The sequence below is a fragment of the Piliocolobus tephrosceles genome, chromosome 5 (assembly GCF_002776525.5).
Source record: "Piliocolobus tephrosceles isolate RC106 chromosome 5, ASM277652v3, whole genome shotgun sequence".
NCBI classification, from domain to species: Eukaryota; Metazoa; Chordata; class Mammalia; order Primates; family Cercopithecidae; genus Piliocolobus; species Piliocolobus tephrosceles.
The window spans coordinates 150818524-150838755 of NC_045438.1; the positions used below are offsets into that span (position 1 = coordinate 150818524).

Sequence of the window (20232 nt, forward strand, 5' to 3'; positions counted from 1 at the left end):
TGTGTGTGTGTGTGTGTGTGTGTGTGTGTGTGTGTGTGTGTGTGTGTGCGCGCGTGTGTTTGTGTACGTGTGTGTATTGTTAATGATTTCATGCTTTTGGTGTCATATCTGAGACATTTTTACTTAATCCCATGTCACAAAGATTTTCTCGTATGTTTTCTTCTACAAGTTTTACAGTTTTAGGTTTAATGTATGCCTGTGATTGATTTTGAATAACTTTTTGTGTGTGGTATAGGGTATTGGTCAAGGTTCATTTTATTTTCTAAATTAAAAAGTTTTTAAAAAAAATTACAGATGGGAGTCTTACTATGTTGCTCAGGCTGATCTTGAACTCCTGGGCTCAAACAGCCCTCCTGGGCTCAAGCAGTCCTCCTGCTGCAGCCTCCCAAAGTGCTGAGATTACAGGTGTGCCTGGCCAAGGTTTTTTTTTTTAAATGTATGGATGTGCAATTGTTCTAGTGTTATTTGTTAAAAAGACTGTTCATTGAATAGCTTTTGCACCATCGTTGTTTTGTGTTTTTGTTTTGGGACAGGACCTTGCTCTGTCACACAGGCTGGAGTGCAGTGGCACGATCATGGCTCACTGCAACCAGAACCTTCTGGGCTCAAGTGATCTTCCCACTTTAGCCTCCTGAATGCTGGGACCACAGGCGTGCACCACCATTCCCAGCTAAATTTTTTTTTTTTTTTGGTAGCGATGGTCTCACTAAGTTGCCTAGGCTGGTAGTGTACTCCTGGGCTCAAGCGATCCTCCTGTGTTGGCCTTCCCAAAGTGTTCGGATTACAAGCATGAACCACCATGCCCGGCCTGCACCTTTGTTGAATTCCGGTTCACATGGCTTTATTTCTGGACTTTCGACCTCCACCGCCACCACCCATTGATCTGTGTGTCTTTCCTTTTGCCAACACTGCACTGTCTTGATTGCTGTAGGCTTCCAGTAGGTCTTAAAATTAGGTGATATGAGTAGTCCAACTTTGTTCTTTTTTCAAGCTTATTTTGGCTTTTTTAGGTTCTTTGCTTTTCTATAAAAATCTAAAACTGGCTTGTTTCTACAGTCTGCTAGGATTTTGATTGGAATTGGTTTTTTTTATTTTTGAGATGGAATCTTGCTCTGTCACCCAGGCTGAAGTGCTGTGGCATGATGTTGGTTCACTGCAACCTCCACCTCCCGGGTTCAAGCAATTTTCCTGCCTCAGCCTCCCGAGTAGCTGGAACTACAGGCACACACCACCATGCCCTGCTAATTTTTGTATTTTTAGTGGAGATGGGGTTTTACCATGTTGGCCAGGCTGGTCTCGAACTCCTGACCTCAGGTGATCTGCCCACCTTGGCCTCCCAAAAGTGCTGGTATTACAGGTATGAGCCAGCATGCCCCACCATGATTGAGATTGCATTTGAGTCTAAAGACCAATTTGGTGAGAATAGGCATCCTAACAAAAATAGAGTCTTCCAAACCATGAACATGGTGTATCTTCCCATTTAGGTGGTTTATAAATTTTTTTCATCAGTGTTTTGTAGTGTTCAGCATTCAGATCTTGAACATATTTTGTTACACTTTTGTTATTTGGTATTAGTCAAGAATATGTAGCCTAAATAGTATTATCTTTTCAATGAATTGAGTTCATAATTTAAAATAGGTTCCAGCAAAGAAGCTTCAGGCTCAGATAGCTTCCCTGGTGAATCCTACCAAACATTTTAGAAAGAAAGAATACCAATTCTCCACAAACTCTTATGTATAGTAGGAGAGTAGGGAACACTTCCCCCAGTACCTTTTATGAGGCCAACATTATTACCCCGAGACCAAAATCAGACAAAGACATTGGAAGACAGCAACAGACTATTATTTCTCATGGATTATAGACACACACCTTCTCAACAAAAATATTTGTAAATGGAATCCAACAAATGTAAAAAGGAAACTGCATCATGATCAAGTTGGGATTTTCCTGGGAAGGCAAGGTTGACTCAACATTTGAAAATTAATGGGATTGGGACGGGTGTGGTGGCTCATGCCTGTGTTCCCAGCACTTTGAGAGGCCTTACATCACCTGAGGTCAGGAGTTCGAGACCAGCCTGGCCAACATGGTGAAACCCCATCTCTACTAAAAATACAAAAATTAGCCGGATGCAGTGGCGCATGCCTGTAATCCCATATCCTCGGGAGGCTGAGGCAGGAGAATTGTTTGAACCTGGGAGTCGGAGGTTACAGTGAGCCGAGATTACACCACTGCACTACAGCCTGGGCAACAGAGTGAGGCTCCCATCTCAAAAAAAAAAAAAAAAAAAAAAATTAATGGGATTTACCATGTAAACAATCTAAAGAGTACTATATGAACATTTCTATAGATATATAAAATGTTTTTTAAAAAATCCAACATTTAGTCATGATACAAATTTTCAACAAACCTAGGAATAGATGAGATCCTTCTACCTGATAAAGTGCATCCACAAAAAAATCATCTGGCATCATACTTAATGGTGTGAGGAAGCGAGCAAGGATGCCTGCTATCACTGCTACTGTTTAACATCATACACACAGGTGCTAGCCAGTGCAGTAGGCACAAAAATCAAGACATGCAGATTGGAAAGGGTATTATTCCTATACACAGATAACTTGCTTATCTATATAGAAAATCCAAAGAAACTACAAAAAAAACTACCACAACTAATAAGTGAGTTTAACAGGGTCACAGGATACACTGCATGAGCCACTGTACCCAGCCTGTTATATTAACTTCTGAGAAACAAGTGGTTAGTATTAAAATTTTAGGTTTTCGTTGCAGTAGAATCTACCATCTCTTTGTTTAGCCATCTTGGAATTTACTCTAATTGAATGTTACTTAATGCTTAGAATAACTGATATCTTAATTCAGTTTTTATTAATTTAATGTTCTTTGATTTAAATATTATGGAAAAATGGATCTAAGGTAACACTAGAACTTTTTATCAATTGCTCCATTTACCCCATGTGACATAACTGGTAGACTTTTTTTTTTTGAGATGGAGTCTCTCACTCTGTTATCCAGGCTAGAGTGCAGTGGCGCAGTCTCAGCCCACTGCAACCTCCACTTCTGGATTTAAGCGATTCTTCTGCCTCAGCCTCCTGAGTAGCTGGGAGTACAGGTGCCCGCCAGCATGCCCAGCTAAATTTTGTATTTTTAGTGGAGATGGAGTTTTCACCATGTTGGCCTGGCTGGTCTTGAACTACTGACCTCAGGTGATCTACCCGCCTCAGCCTCCCAAAGTGCTGGGATTAGAGACATGAGCCACCGCGCCTGGCCCAGACTTTTCTTTAGAATGGTGCATGCTGTCTTATCATTCTTTTGTTGTTGTAAAGGTAATTTCTCAATCAGAGAATTGGATTTCCAATAAAGGCATGAAGAAAAAAATTGAACTTTTAATGACCCCACCCAGAGATAAATTGCTGTTAACGCATTAAATCTTGTTTTACTTTGGACATCCATTCTATCTTGTAAATATTTTCATTGTGTGAAATATGTGCCTTAGATTTTGTGTTGCAATAAATAATATAGGGTTTACTTTACAGGCACCAGTTAGAAGACAAATGAAAGCTAAGCAACTCAGTGCACAATCTTATGGTGTGACCAGTTCAACAGCTCGGCGAATATTGCAGTCTTTAGAGAAGATGTCAAGCCCTTTAGCGGTAAATTTTTAAAATCACAATTAATGCAGGAGTGTAACAAAACCTGGTGTTATTGAAAAATCTTAATTTTGTTATTTTTTCAACATTAACAGGATGCAAAAAGAATTCCATCCATTGTTTCTTCTCCTCTGAATTCTGTAAGTTGAAATTTAAACCTTTTAAAAAGATATTGTTCATACAAAAATTAGCTGGGTGTAGTGGTGCACACCTGTAGTCCCAGCTACTTGGGGGGCTGAGGTAGGAGAATCGCTTGAACCTGAGAGGCAGAGGTTGCAGTGAGTTGAGATTGTGCCACTGCAGTCCAGCCTGGGCAACAGAGTGAGACTCCATCTCAAAAAGAAAAAAAAAATGTTATTTTTCATAACTCCCCATCTATTCTAATAGTATTTTTATTTTTCAGCCTCTCGATAGGAGTGGGATAGATATCACAGATTTTCAGGCCAAAAGAGAAAAGGTAAGACTTGTTTAGCATTTAGTTATTTAAACTCTCTGCAATTTTGTTGTGTTTAACGTTCACAAGTATACAAATTGGATTTAGTTTAGACATTACTGAACATGTTTGAAAAGTAATTTTTTTTTTTTTTTTTTGAGGCTTAGTCTCGCTCTGTCACCCAGACTGGTGTGCAGTGGCGCCATCTTGGCTCACTGCAACCTGTGGCTCCCAGGTTTAAGCGATTCTTGTGCCCCGGCCTCCCTAGTAGCTGAGATTATAGGCACGTGCCGTCTTGCCCTGCTAACTTTGTATTTTTAGTAGAGGCAGGGTTTCACCATTTTAGCCAGGCTGGTCTCAAACTCCTGAGCTCAGGTGATCTGCCTGCTTTGGCCTCCCAAAGTGCTGGGACTAAGGTGTGAGCCACTGTGCCTGATCCCGAAAAATAATATTCTTTTACTTGGATATTTTACTCTATTCTGCAGGTGTCAGGACTTTATTGTATATGTAGTAGACACTCATCCAGTCTTTTTTTTTTTTTTGGACTATTCAGCATTTCCATCTTCAGGATCTTGACAGACTTTATGGCTTACTCTTACCTTTTGATAAATAAAAATAGGAGTGATCGGCCAGGCACGGTGGCTTACACCTGTAATCCTAGCACTTTGGGAGGCCCAGGCCAGTGGATCACATGAGGTCAGGAGTTCAAAACCAGCCTGGACAACATGGTGAAACCCTGTCTCTACTAAAAATACGAAAAAAAATTAGCCAGGTGTGGTGGCGTCCACCTGCAATCTCAGCTACTCTGGAGGCTGAGGCAGGAGAATCACTTGAACCCGGGAGGAGGAGGGTGCAGCAAGCCGAGGTTGCGGCACTGCACTCCAGCCTAGGAGACAAAGTGAGACTCTATCTCAAAAAAAAAAAAAAAGAAAAAATAGTTCAGTAAACTAAAGTCCTCATTGCACATCATCATCTTGTATACTTTCCTCATTAACCAAATTTTTGTGAAATTTATTGTGTGTAGTAGAATTTCAGTTAGGCACATCTCTCATCAGCCAAACAAAATACTGTTCCGAGATAGTGGAACTAATGAAGTTGATCATTAATCTTGCTGCCCTTTTAATGTATCCTATTTGCTTAAAATTAACTTCGGAGGTTACTGTGAGAAAAAATACAATGTTTGATAGTTTGGGTTAAAGAGGTATCTCTTGTTAGTTTATTTATAGCTGGTTAAACATCCTTCAGGGAAAGCAGACTGTTGGATTTTTCTTCTTTTTTTTTTTGAGACAGTCTCTCGCTCTGTCACCCAGGCTGGAGTGTGCAGTGGTGCAGTCTCAGTTCACTGCAACCTCCGTCTCCCGGGCTCAAGCAATTCTTCTGCCTCAACCTCCTGGGTAGCTGGGACTATAGACTCCTGTCACCATGCCTGGGTAATTTTTTGTATTTTTAGTGGAGATGGGATTTCACCATATTAGCCAGGATAGTCTCGATCTCTTGACCTCGTGATCCCCCCGCCTCAGCCCCGCAAAGTGCAGGGATTACAGGCATGAGCCACTGTGCCTGGCCTGGATTTTTCTTTTGAAAGCATTTCTTATAATACCAAGTTCCTCAAAAGTAATTATTTAAATTGTAATTTTATGAATTGTAATGACTAAGATATTGATAAATTATCTGTAATGAAATTCTGATGCAAAGAAAGCTAATATTGAACTTTTTATTGGAAGAGTGTTGCTTCTCAATTTTTGGAATTACCTAAACATTTGTAATTAGGCAAGAAGGAATCTATTACTAGCTTCTGTCATGGGATTAATTTAAGCTACTAGCTTTTCTCAATCCCTTATTTGTGTCAGGTTATTTTATAAGAGGTGAAATTTTAAAATTATGTCATAATGTAAGTTCTTATCAGTAACAGTTTTACTAATGGTTGAGCGTAGTATCCATAAAAGTTTATTAATGGGTGCTAAGAAATAAAAAGCCAGAATACAGTATCATAACTCATGTTTCACAGATGTTATCAGAACAGTCTGCAAAATAGCCTTTCTTATTGAGTTGTATGTAAGGTCACATTTGGGAAGAGGTTTTAGGGAAGTGTTAGTAACTATGCAGAGGCTTTGCCCTGGAAACCAATGTTGTTCATAGCTGCTGCTGAGTGAAAGGACCCTATTCATAGGATTACAGTCTTTGGACAGAGTTAGAAACTTCTGGCTTTATAGTGGTTTTATACCAACAAGCTTTTTACTATGTTTCAGTTTAGCAAAGGACTATTGTTAACAAAATACTTGGTGTACTTACATAATAAATTGAGTTCATTTTACAGTTTGGAAGTCTTAACAGTGACTTACCATTTAGACTTACGTTGTAAGATTTCTGGTTTGGTTTGGTATTTAAATAACAATGGGGGAAATAACATGAAGAGGGATTTGGTCACAGTTTTGGGAATTAAAATATTTTCATAGCTAGTTTTTTTGTTTGTTTTGGGAGACTGACTCTTGCTCTGTCTCTCAGGCTGGAGTGTGGTGGCACAATCTTGGCTCACTGAAACCTCTGCCTCCTGGGTTCAAACCATTCTCCTGCCTCAGCCTCCTAAGTAGCCGGGATTACAGGCACATGCCACCATGCCTGGCTGATTTTTACATTTTTAGTAGAGACGGTTTCACCGTGTTGGCCAGTCTGGTCTCGAACTCCGGACCTCAAATGATCCACCTGCCTCGGCCTCCCACATTGCTGGGATTACAGGCGTGAGCCACCACGCCTGGCCCATAGCTAGTTTTAAAATATCTTATTTGCAGCTCAGAAAATATGGGCAGTAATTCAGGGAAAATATGACAAAAGTACATTTTAGTTCATGCATTTAAAATTCACTCTGGGCCAGGCACAGTGGGTCATGCCTGTAATCCCAGCACTTAAAGAGGCTGAGGCAGAAGGATTGCTTGAGCCCAGAAGTTTGAGGCCAGTCTGGGCAACACAGCAAGACCTAATCTCCGTTAAAAAAAAAAAAAAGCCAGGCGAGGTGTCTCATGTCTGTAATCTCAGCACTTTGGAAGGTTGAGGCAGGCAGATTGCTTGAGCCGAGGAGTGTGAGACCAGCCTGGGCAACATGGCGGCGAGACCCTGTCTCTACAAAAAAATACCAAAAAAATTAGTCAGGTATGGTGGCGCATGCCTATCTACACAGGAGGCTGTGGTGGAAAGAGCACCCAGGTCTTGGCTACAGTGAGCTGTGGTCTGGGTGACAGCAGGAGTCTGTCTTTTAAAAAAAGAAAAATTTTTTTTAAAATTAATTAACTCTGTAAAAGCTTAGATTTGTAGTGCTGTTTTGAATATAGTTCCATTTTATATGCATGCATGTGTGTAAAAAGTCATTAAGTCTGGAATGAAATACAGTGTATCCATGAAACCAATTTTAGAATTATATGTGTGTATATTTATGTACATATATGTATATAAATAGATACATACCTTGGATTCCATTATTATCAGTTTTTCCTCTTGTTTGTATCTACTGTATATTTCTCTAGGAAATACTCTTGGTCTTTAGGTCACATTAGCTATTGTCAAAATTTAGTTATGAATCATTGATTTATACGAAAATAAATGTCTTTGATTTCTGTTTACCTGTAAGGTGGATTCTCAGTATCCTCCTGTTCAGAGACTTATGACCCCAAAGCCAGTTTCCATAGCAACAAATCGAAGTGTTTATTTTAAACCATCGCTGACTCCATCTGGTGAATTCAGAAAGACTAATCAAAGAATAGATAAAAAGTGCAGTGTGAGTATATGTATATTTCTACCAGTCTTTGAATATTGATTAGAATGAGTAAGATTAAATAATGTAAAATATAGCTACCATTGCATTCTAGCAACTGTATAATGCATTAAGCTTGTGAATTAGTGATGATTATGAATTGGTATGCTTTTAAAATAGCTGTCACCTTGATCAAATCTTTCTTTTTTTTTTAAGATGGAGTTTCACTCTGTCGCCCAGGGTGGAGTGCAATGGCATGCATGGTCTCAGCTCACTGCAGCCTCTGCCTCCTGGGTTCAAGTGATTCTCCTGCCTCAACCTCCCGAGTAGCTGGGACTACAGGCGTGTGCCACCTCACTCAGCTAATTTTTGTAATTTTAGTAGAGACAGGGTTTCACCACGTTGGCCAGGCTGGTCTCAAACTCCTGACCTCAAGTGACCACCTGCCTAGGCCTCCCAAAGTGCTGGGATTACAGGTGTGAGCCACTGCACCTAGCCGCTACCTTGATCAGATCTTAAGTTAGTGTTGACTAGTAAACTCTAGCATATACTCATTGTTTAGGTTTAATAATTTTGCCATATTTGCTTTATCTGTTTCTTGCGTGTGGCGGTGTGCGGTGTTGAACTATCTGAAAGTAAATTTCAGACATTATCTTTTGAACCCTAAGTACTTTAATATGCATCTCCTAAGTACTTTGTCCTGTATTATCCCATCTAAGAAAATTAATTCTAATTCCTTAAAATTATCTAATATCCAGTTCATATTGAAATGTTTTTCATAATTCCTTTTTTGAACCAGGACTCAGCAAGGTTCAGATACTGCTTTTGGTTTTGTTTTTCCAGACCTCAGACCCTCACCCTGGCCACATTGGATTCTGTTTCTTGAGATAATTCACATATCATGCAAAGTTTAAATCATACACATTTAAAGTTTTCAATTCAGTGGTTTTAGCATGTTTTGAAAACACTTTATAAATAAAGTGGTGTCTGTGAGTTGTTCAACTGTTCAGCCATCATAATGGTAAATTTTAGAACGTTTGTATTACCATCTCTCCCACCCTTCGAAAATCTCATACCCATACCCATTAGTGGCCACTTAGCATAATGTTTTCAAGGTTCATTCGCGTTGTAGTGTGTATCAGTACTTCCTTTTTTCCCTTTTTGTGGCTGAATAATATTTCATTGTAAGAATATACTAGATTTTGTAGATATTTCATTGTATGGATATACTAGATTTTGTTTTATCCATTAATCAGTTGAGGGACATTGGGGTTGTTTTTACTTTTTGGCTATAATGAATAATGCTCCTATCGACATTTATGTGTGTGGGTTTTTTTTGTTTGTTTTTTTGTTTTGTGGACGTGTTTTTATTTCTCTTGGATTTATACCTAGAAATAGAATTGCTGGATCATAGGTTTTTGAAGAGACCAGGCCAGTTTTCTTATAAAATGTCCCATAATCTGGGTTTGTCTGTTTTTTTGTTTCATTTAACTTGTGTTTTTGTTTACTTAACACGTTACTGTTTATGCCTTTACTTACATTTAATCTCATTCTAACAACTCAATTTATTGAAAACCTTGAAACTTAGAAAGATTAGTACAGTGATTGCCCAGGTATTTCTTTATGTTGATTCACCAGTCATTAACATTTTGTCATATTTGCTTTATCTCCCTCCATACTTTTAAGTTAACATTAAATTTTTGAAAAATATTTTGAACATAGGGTGGTCACAGTGGCTCATGCCTGTAATCCCAGTGCTTTGAGAGGCTTAGGCAGAAGGATCAGTTGAGGCCAGGAGTTCAAGACTAGCCCAGGCACCATAGCGTGACCTTGTCTCTAGAGGAAATTAAAAAATTAGCCAGATGTGGTGGTGCGTGTCTGTAATCCTAGCAAGGCAGGAGGCTGAGATAGGAGAATCACGTGACAGCCCAGGAGTTCGAGGCTGAAGTGAACTATGATTGCACCACTGTACTCCAGCTTGGGTGACAGAGTAAGACCCTGACTCTCTCTCGCGTGCACACACTCTCTCTCTCTCTCTCTCTATATATATATATATACACATACACATATATATATTTGGCTATAATGAATAATGCTCCTATGAACATTTATGTGTAAGTGTTTTGTTTTTGTTTTTTTGTTTTGTGGACATGTTTTTATTTCCCCTGGATTTGTACTTAGAAATGGAATTGCTGGCCGGGCGCGGTGGCTCAAGCCTGTAATCCCAGCACTTTGGGAGGCCGAGACGGGCGGATCACGAGGTCAGGAGATCGAGACCATCCTGGCTAACACGGCGAAACCCCGTCTCTACTAAAAATACAAAAAATTAGCCGGGCGAGGTGGCGGGCGCCTGTGGTCCCAGCTACTTCAGGAGGCTGAGGCGGGAGAATGGCGTGAACCCGCGAGGCGGAGGTTGCAGTGAGCTGAGATCCGGCCACTGCACTCCAGCCTGGCAGACAGAGCAAGACTCCGTCTCAAAAAAAAAAAAACAAAAAAAAAAAGAAATGGAATTGCTGGATCATAGGATATATAGCCAGTATGTATACACACACACACACACACACACACATTTCATATATATACACACATATATATACGTATTTCATATATATATATTTTTTAGCATATTGGACTTTTACAGATTTGCAAGAAAAATTTTGTGAACTTCACATTTTACTACATTTGCTGTATCTTTTTCTCTGTGTTCTTATAAACGAGTTCCCTTACGTAATGCATAACAGTGGTCAAACCCAGAAATTTAACATTTGCAGAACACTGTAGTCTACAGATTCTATTTACATGTTGTCAGTTGGCCCCAAAGAAAAACTTGTAACATCGTGTCTTGGTGTCTTGCATTTAATCGTCATGTCTCTTCATCTCCTTTAGTCTAGAACAGTTCCTTTTGTTTTTTGTTTTTGTTATTTTGTGTTTCACAACTGATAATTTTGAAGTATAGAAGCCAGTTATTTTGTAGAATGTTCTGTAGTTTTATGATTGATGTTTCCTCATGATTAGATTTCAGTTACGTACTTTTGGCTGTGAAAACCATTGAGGGAGTGTGCTGAGCTGTTCTCACTGTTCAGAAGGCACAGGCTACCAGTTTGTCCCATTCCTGGCAGTGTGGTTATTACATAAAGTGGTGTCTGTGAGGATTCTCTACTATAAAATTGCTACTTTACCTTTCATAATGAATAAGTACCTTGTGGGAAGGAAACTTCACGATTATCTTCTTTTCAGCCACTAATGTTAGCATTATTGATGATTCTTGCCTGTATCTTTTTGAGCACTTAATTGGTTTTTGATATTATAAGATAATTCAGGCTCTTCACATGCATTTCCTGCCCCAGCCCTGTAATCAGCCATTTTTCTAAGGAGTCTTGATTCCTTTCAGTGGACATATTAATTATTTAAGTTGCAGAGAGGCATTTCGAAAGGAATATCTTTGTATATTTGGTTGCACAATTAGCAGGACAAAAAGAGGGATAAGTAAAAGTAATTTTGTGGTTAGGTTAGTGAGTGTATTGTCTATATACCACCATTTTGTTAAAATAATGGTTGTGCTCACTGACATTTTTTATGTATAATCTCACCATAACTCTTGGTTACCATTCAGAAGTCAGAGTATAATTTCAAATTTCAGGATTCATTAACTAAAAAGCCATCAAATTCATGATTCTAAATATTAAAATTAATAGGGAGCAAGGTGGTACTAAGAAAATTACAACAAATAAGCAAACGTAAATATGTGTGTATTTCCCCCGCAGACTGGATATGAAAAAAATATGACACCCGGACAAAATAGAGAACAACGAGAAAGGTACCATCATTTCTTATACAGCTGTACTTCTTTATATTTAACTTGTAAGGTCTGTATTTGATTTATATGTACCTTTTTGAAGATTAAAATCAAAGAACAGAAACTTTATACAAAGAAATCTAAGATTTTAGAATCACATTTGGCTGTATATATATATATTTTTTACTTGTTAGCAGTTCTAGTTAACAAGTTATGGACCAGAATAATATATCAATATTTTTAATTTTCTTTTTATTTACCAGTGGCTTTTCATATCCAAATTTCAGTTTGCCTGCAGCCAATGGTTTATCTTCTGGAGTAGGTGGTGGAGGTGGCAAGATGAGACGAGAAAGAACACGCTTTGTTGCTTCTAAACCTCTGGAGGAGGAGGTAGGGTTGTATACTCATATATTCTTGAGGTTTATTTAAAAAGCACTGGTGTGGTGGTGGTTAGGGGAGACCTGTAGGGGTAGGGTTCGAGGAGACCCAGAGCAAAGTTAATCTGCTGTTGACTCAGTTCTTTCAAAATGTATGCTAAAAACCTAACCTAGTACCTTAAATTTCATGGATATCGTAGAACAAAACAAAAGTACCCATACTTTTTCAAATAAGGGAATTGCAATTGAAATTATTTGACCCTTGGTATTACTGTATAGTTTTGTCTGTTTGTAAAACATATGTAAATAAGTTCATGAATAGGATTAATGCTATATGTATTCTTCTTTTTTTAAGATACAGTCTCACTCTGTCACTCAGGCTGGAGTGCAGTGGTGCAATCTTGGCTTACTGTAACGTCTGCCTCCTGGGTTCGGGCGATTCTTGTGCCTCAGCCATGCAAGTAGCTGGGACTATAGGCATGTGCCACCATACCTGGCTAATTTTTGTATTTTTTGTAGAGATGGGGTTTCACCATGTTGGCTAGGCTGGGTCGAACTCCTGCCATCAAGTGATCCGCCTGCCTCAGCCTCGCAAAGTGCTGGAATTACAGGCGTGAGCCACTGTGCCCTGCCTGTATTCTTCTTACTTGCCTATTTCTCCTTTTTTGGTGTTGTATTGTGAAAGGTAACTGTAAGTTTTTTAATTTCACTGCTTATATATTTATCCAGTTTGAAGATTTACCATAATCCATTCTGCCATCAGGATACGTTTTGGTAGATTTCTAATACACATTAAAGTGAATATGCACTTTTCTGTCTGCAGATGTGCGATATTTTCTCTAGAATATTTGTCTAGGAATGGAATTGTTGGGATTATAGGGGATGATCAACGTCTTCAGCTTTATTAGATGTTGCCATGTTTTCTCTTCAAGGTAGTTTTGCAGTTCAGTATTTCCACCATATGACAATAGATAGATCTTGGGCCATCCTTCTGTGTGTTTTTTTGATATTTGAGTTTTCTCTTGATCCATTTTTTTCCTATGGGGTGATTTCCTATGGCGAAGTATACATATATAATTCTTGTATGTATATTAAGAAATATGTATGTATATGTATATATAATTTATTGTTAGAAAGAGTTCTCTATATATTCTGACCATAAATGTTTGGAAAAGGTAGGGACAGATTTAAGATTTGTTACATTAACCTTTCTGTCTATATATTGTTCTTTTTTCTAACTACTTTGAGTTGAATGCAAGTCTCATTTTAGTTTTATTATAAATGCATTTCAGCCTAGCTTAACCATTAGAGTTTTGATACATGGTCCTTGCATTTGTCATTTGTTTCTAATTAAAATTTCACAGGTGACTCTCTTATTGACCCTTGAGTTTTAGGAGTATATTTTTAGCTTTTTAAACATGCTTTTTCTATTTATGTTGACAGAAACAAAATCATGTTTTGGTTGAAGTTGTTGGATGTTTTAGATTTCTTCATGCCTATTGGTATTTTACTCTTCAGGCTTGGAGTGGAATGCCTTGCATTCTTTTTATCTCTGCTTCTCCTAGTTAGCAGTACTATAGCTCACCAGAATTATGACTTCCTTGGCAGTTTTCACTTTCTGCCATATACATTGACTTGTAATGAGGTTTGGGATTATGTTAGTGGACTTGGCTCGATTGCTGGTCTGGAGGCTCTGTCTTTCCCTTAGTCTCTGTTTCTCGCTCTACTAGAGTGTTATGAAGGGAGGGGATGTATTACTGTATATCATTATCTGGAAAGGAAATATCTTGAATGCCATTGATCATACAAACAGTATATAAATTTTGTAGATTCTGTAGCAAACCAATTTTCTTTTGTTATTAAAGCTCTTTATTATATTTAAGAAATGGGTTGGCAGCCGGGCGCAGTGGCTCATGCCTGTAATCGCAGGACTTTGGGAGGCCAAGGCGGGCAGATCAAGAGGTCAAGAGATGGAGACCATCCTGGCCAACATGATGAAACCCTGTCTGTACTAAAAATACAAAACTTAGCTGGGCGTGGTGGCACATGCCTGTAGTCCCAGCTACTTGGGAGGCTGAGGCAGGAGAATCACTTGAACCCCAGAGGTGGAGGTTGCAGTGAGCTGAGATCGCACCAGTGTACTCCAACCTGGCAACAGAGCGAGACTCTGTCTCAAAAACAAAACAAAACAAAAACAAAAGAAATGGGCTGTCTTACCTTGTGTAAATAAGGAATTTATTAGGTTGGTACAGAAGTATTTGAGTTTTGGACCATGACTTTTAAATCATTATAACTAGGCTCAAACACATCTTCATTAAAAGAAACAGGAACCATTACAATCAACACATTCTTGCCAACGAGAAATAAATTGGCTTATTCCTGTAGCACAAAAATCTGTGCTTTGGGATTCGACAAGCTCTTGGAAAGCATTTTCTGCATCCTGCTATTATGGAAGTGTTTTCCCTGCAAAACGTTTTCAAGATGCTTGAAGAAGTGATAGTCAGTTGGCGAGAGGTCAGGTGAATATGGCGGATGAGGCAAAACTTTGTAGCCCAATTTCTTCAACTTTTGAAGTGTTGGTTATGCAGTGTGCCATTGGGTGGTGTTGTGGAGAAGAAGTAGGCCCTTTCTGTTGATCGATGCCAGCTGCAGGAATTGCAGGTTTTGGTACATCTCATTGATTGGCTGAGCAGACTTCTCAGATGTAGTGGTTTCACCAGGATTCTGAAAGCTGTAGTGGATTAGACCGGCTGCAGACCACCAGACAGTGACCGTGGCCTTTTTTTGGTGCAAGTTTGGCTTTGGAAAGTGCTTTGAAGCTTCTTCTTGGTTCAACTACTGAACTGGTTGTTACCAGTTATCGTGTAAAATCCTCTTTTTGTCCCATGTCACAATCTGATAAATGGTTTGTTGTTGTTGCATAGAGTAGGAGAAGACGACACTTCAAAACAATTTTTTTTAATTTCACTCAGCTCGAGACACCCACTTATTGAGCTTTTTCACCATTCCAATTTGCTTCAAATGCCAAATGACCATAGAATGGCTAACGTTGAGTTCTTTGGCAATTTCTCGTGTAGTTTGGGGATCAGCTTTGGTGACTGCTGTCAGTTGGTCACTGTCAACTTCCAGTGGCTGGCCATTACGCTTTTCATCTTCAAGGCTCTTGTCTCCTTTGCAAACTTTGTTTTTTGTTGTTGTTGTGTGCTTCTTTGGGTGTTTTGTTTTGTTTCTGTTTTGAGACAGTCTTGCTTTGTGGCCCAGGCTGGAGTACAGTAGCGTGATCCCAGCACACTGCAGCCTCCTCCTCCTGGGTTCAAGCTATTTTCCTGCCTCAGCCTCCTGAGGCCTCCGAGCCTCCCCTTTCCTGCCTCACTCTCAGCCATGTGTCACAGGCCCAGCTAATTTTTTATATTTTTGATGGAGACAGGGTTTCACCATGTTGACCAGACTGGTCTTGAACTCCTGACCTCAAGTGATCCGACTGCCTCAGCCTCCCAAAGTGCTGGGATTACAGGCGTGAGCCACTATGCCCAGCCTCCTTTGCAAAACTTCTTGAACCACCACTGCAGTATATGTTCATTAGCAGTTCTGGGCCAAATGCATTGTTGATGTTGGTGAGTTGTCTTTGCTGCTTTACAATCCATTTTGAACTTGAATAAGAAAATCGCTCAAACTTGCTTTTTGTCTAACATCATTTCCACAGTCTAAAATAGTATAAAATAAACAGCAAGTAGTAAGTCATCAGCTAAATAACATAAAGGGAGAAATTTGCATTAAAATGATGTATAATGTAACCACATTTAAGAATGTATTCCAGTTATCAAGTGGCAAATTGTTATAATGCAAAACTGCAATTACATTTGCACCAATCTGATATCTGATTCATATAGCATGAGTTTATTTTATTTTTTTGACAAGTTTTTACTTTTCCTGGTAAAATCTGTGGCTTGTTTTGTAAAGTTTATCTCTGTATGAGGAAAATACAACCTGGCTTTGTTTGCCACATGATGCATTGTATAGATATTGTTTATTTCTCTTACCCAACAAAAGGGCTTACTGCCTGATGAGCACAGAACCCATACCATGGCACCAGGTTTTGTTTTGTTTTTTTGAGACAGGGTCTCACTCTATTTGTCGCCCAGGCTGGAGTGCACAATCTTGGCTCATGGCAACCTCCACCCCCTGAGCTCAAGTGATTCTCATGTGTCAGCCTCCCAAGTAGCTGGGATTGTAAGCACGCACCACCAAGGCCAGCTATTTATTTTTTATTTTTTTATTTTAGTAGAGATGGGGTTTTGCCATGTTGTCCGGGCTCTTCTCGAATTCCTGACCTTAGGTGATCCCCACCCGCCTTGCTTCCCAAAGTGCTGGGATTACAGGTGTGAATCACTGCCCAGCCAGAAAATAATTTTTAGTATACCGGACAATAAGAGCAAAATATTATTAATATTAATAAAACGAACTGTTCATTACAAACAAAGTCATACGAAATATGTATCTGCAAGACAGCTAAAACTAAGCTATAGATAATCACCCTGAGCTTCAGCTTAAGATCTCAGAAGTTTTATTTTTAAAAACTGAAGCTGAAGGTGAAGCCATGCTCCAAAGAATTAAAGAAATCAGTGGCTAACAGGTATTCTTGAACTTACAAGATGGCAGATAAGAAACAGCTTGCTGAGGCCCTCTCCACTTGTAAGATAACAAAACTGACTGAAATTGGCTGGAACTAATATGACCAATTAGAGTCTGCAGAATGAGCTTGCTGACATCACAGCCCAGATTTCCACATTTCATTCTAACTGCCCCAGAATTTGCACATGTGGCCCATAAAGATGCATGAAGAGACAACTGTGCACATCCAGGGACTTTTCAGACCTCCTCTTTCCTGCCCCAGAATCTACCCCCTAAACCTTTCCTAATAAACATATTGCCTTAAGGCCAATTTGCGGGCAGACAGATTTGAGCTGGACTCCTGTCTTCCTTGTTAGTTGACTCTTAAGTAAAGCTTTCCTTTCTTCAGAAATCTGGTGCCAGCCAAGTTGGGAGGCTCGCTTGAGCCCAGGAGTTTGAGATCAGCCAGGGCAATATGGCAAAACCCCATGTGTACAAAAAAATGACAAAAATTAACCAGGCATGGTGGTCAGCGCCTGTAGTCCCAGCTACTAGGGAGGCTGAAGTGTGAGGATCACCCCAGCCTGGGAGACTCTGTCTTTAAAAAGAGAAAAAAAAAACTCTTCTTCACTCATGTCTGTATCACCTCCTCCCCTGTTTGGGCCCCTTCTCTTCATTCTGGCCAACTGCCAACTGCCAATTTTGCATCGCAGGATTCTTCACTCAGTCCTTCCCGTTGCTGGCTGTTCCACCCTGAAGTTATAGTGTCTACATTTCTGAGGAAAGAGGTACTAATGTGATGTCAGCCCCAAACTTTCTGCCCACCTTGTGGTTTGTTTGTTTGTTTGTTTGTTTGTTTGTTTGACAGAGTCTTGCTCTGTCTCCCAGGATGGAGTGCAGTGGTGCAATCTCGGCTCACTGCAACCTCCACCTCCTGAGTTCAAGCAATTCTCCTGCCTCAGCCTCCTGAGTAGCTGGCATTACAAGCATATGCCACCATGCCCAGCTAAGTTTTGTATTGTTAGTAGAGACAGGGTTTCACCATATTGGCCAGGCTGGTCTCAAACTCCTGACTTCAAGAGATCAGCCCGCCTTGGCCTCCCAAAGGGCTGGGGTTACGGGGGTGAACCACCATACCCATCCCCACCTTGTGTTTTATATCTATATAGAATAGGTTTGGATACACACTTCTATAGTTATTTGGAGCGCAATGCTGCTTGTTTGTATCAGATGTCAGATATGTTGAGACCATGAATTGTTTCTTTGTTCAGTTGTAATTAGTGGGAATTTTTGGTAAAAAATTAAAAGATTGGCCAGTCACTGTGGCTCACACCTGTAATCCCAGCACTTTGGGGAGGCTGAGGCCGGCAGATCACCTGAGGTCAGGAGTTCAAGACCAGCCTGGCCAACATGGTGAAACCCTGTCTCTACTAAAAACACAAAAATTAGCTGGGTGTGATCCTAGCTACTTGGGAAGTTGAGGCAGAAGAATCGCTTAAACCTGGGAGGGGGAGGTTGCAGTGAGCTGAGATCACACCACTGCACTCCTGCCTGGGTGACAAATTGAGACTTTGTCTCAAAAAAAAAGATTAAAGTTATTTTTGTGGGGGCGGTGTTTTCATGGGCCTTTGGAAGAGTCAAATGGAAGAGATTTAGTTTTAATGAAATATAAACACATTATGCTAGTTTTCGATAGTGTTGCTATTTAGCAGGAATGGATGTATTCTGATCCATTAAATTCAGGTTAATAGAACTCTGTAAAATTACCCATTTGGAACGATTTTTTTTTTTTTTTTTTTTGAGACAGAGTCCTGCTCAGTCGCCTAGGCTGGAGTGCAGTAGTGTGATCTCGGCTCACTGCAAGCTCTACCTCCCAGCACTTTCGGAGGCTGAAGTAGGCAGATAATGAGGTCAGGAATTCGAGACCAGCCTGGCCAACACGGTGAAACCCCGTCTCTACTAAAATACAAAAATACAAAAAAAAGCCGGGTGTAGTGGCAGGCACCTGTAGTCCCAGCTACTCGGGAGGCTGAGGCAGGAGAATGGCGTGAACCCAGGAGGCGGAGGTTGCAGTGAGCCAAGATTGCACCACTGCACTCCAGCCTGGGTAACAAGATCGAAACTCCGTCTCAAAAAGGAAAAAAAAAGAATTGGTTCAAGGTCAGTAAAATAAGGAACCAGTGTGGACATGAGTGTGCCTTACGGCGTTGGCATGAGAGAGTAGATTATATGGTTGATGTTTTTAGGGTTCTCTGTCCACTAGAGGTTGGACAGAGAAGCTTCCCTACAAAAATAGCCAGATGCATCTTTTGTTTGCTCCTCCTCCCTCAGTTGATTATGACAAATTTCACACATGAAATGTTGAAAGAACTGTGCAGTGGATACACATAGTAGCAGTTAGATTCCAACATTTTGTGTTACATTTGCTTTATCAAAAAAAAAAATTTACCTGTCCCATCTTTTTTTTGTGGTGCATTTTAAAGATAGTTGAAGACATTAGTACACTTTGCCCCCAAATACTTCAGCATACATAGAATGAAGTAGAGTTAAATATTTGTTGTTTTCTTATAATATAGCAAAATTGACATATATTGAAGTGTTAAATTCTTAGGTGTGCCATTTAATAAATTTGACAAATGCTTACACCCGTGTATTCCAAGCCCCATCAAGATATTGAATATTTCTATCATCCTAGAAATTTCAGTTGTCCTCCTTCTCAGTCATTTGCCGTTACCGCCTACCCCAGAGGCAATCACTGTTCTCATTTTTTCCACCACATATTGGTTTTGCTTGTTCTGCAACTTCATATAGTTACTCACTACATATCCTTTTGTCCCTGGCTGTTGTGAGTAGAGCTACTAGGAACATTCTTGTTCAGGTCTTTTTGTAAATAAATTTTTTCTCTGGGGTAAATACCTGGAAGAAGAGGTGCTAAGTTGTATGTTTAACTTTCTAAGGAGCCATCATACTGTTTTCAAAAGTGTTTGTGCCATTTTATATCCCTCCCAGCAGTGTATGAACATTTTATTTAGTTTGTATCCTTACCAATAGTTGATAGTCATCTTTTAAATTTTAGTCATTCTGGTTTTGTGTGTAGTGGTATCTCATTGTAATTTTAATTTGCATTTCCTTGATGACTAATAATATTGTGTTCTTTTTATGTGCTGATTGGCCATTTGTACATCTTTTTTTGTGAGGTGTCTGTTCAGTTCTTTTTTTTTGAGATGGAGTCTTGTTCTGTCACCCAGGCTGGAGTGCAGTGGCATGTTCTTGGCTCACTGCAATCCCCGCCTCCCAGGTTTAAGCAACTCCCCTGTGTCAGCCTCCCAAGTAGCTGGGATTACAGGCGGACGCTGTCATGCCCGGCTAATTTTTTGTATTTTATTAGAGACAGGGTTTCACCGTGTTGCCCTGGCTGGTCTCAAACTCATGAGCTCAGGCAACCCACCCGCCTTGGCCTACCAAAGTGCGAGAATTACAGACATGAGCCACTGCGCCTGACCATTCTATTCAGTTCTTTTGCCCTTGTAAGAATTGGGTTGTCGTCTTTTTTTTTTTTTCTTTTTTTCTTTTTTGTTTTTGAGATGGAGTCTCGCTGTGTCACCTGG

General features: G+C 39.8%; 1 protein-coding gene across 3 annotated transcripts in view; it reads left to right on the plus strand.

Annotated features, from left to right (window-relative positions):
* Positions 1-20232, plus strand: part of NUP153 (nucleoporin 153) — a 94087-nt gene that overhangs the window by 38217 nt on the left and 35638 nt on the right. The window contains exons 6-11 of one of the 3 annotated variants that reach the window (XM_023209796.1): positions 3549-3665; positions 3758-3802; positions 4066-4119; positions 7718-7864; positions 11605-11657; positions 11900-12026. In XM_023209796.1, coding sequence (XP_023065564.1) covers positions 3549-3665; positions 3758-3802; positions 4066-4119; positions 7718-7864; positions 11605-11657; positions 11900-12026 — 543 coding nt within the window. The remainder of the gene's footprint in view (positions 1-3548; positions 3666-3757; positions 3803-4065; positions 4120-7717; positions 7865-11604; positions 11658-11899; positions 12027-20232) is intronic. The other 2 variants (XM_023209797.1, XM_023209798.1) reach the window with 2 other exon arrangements.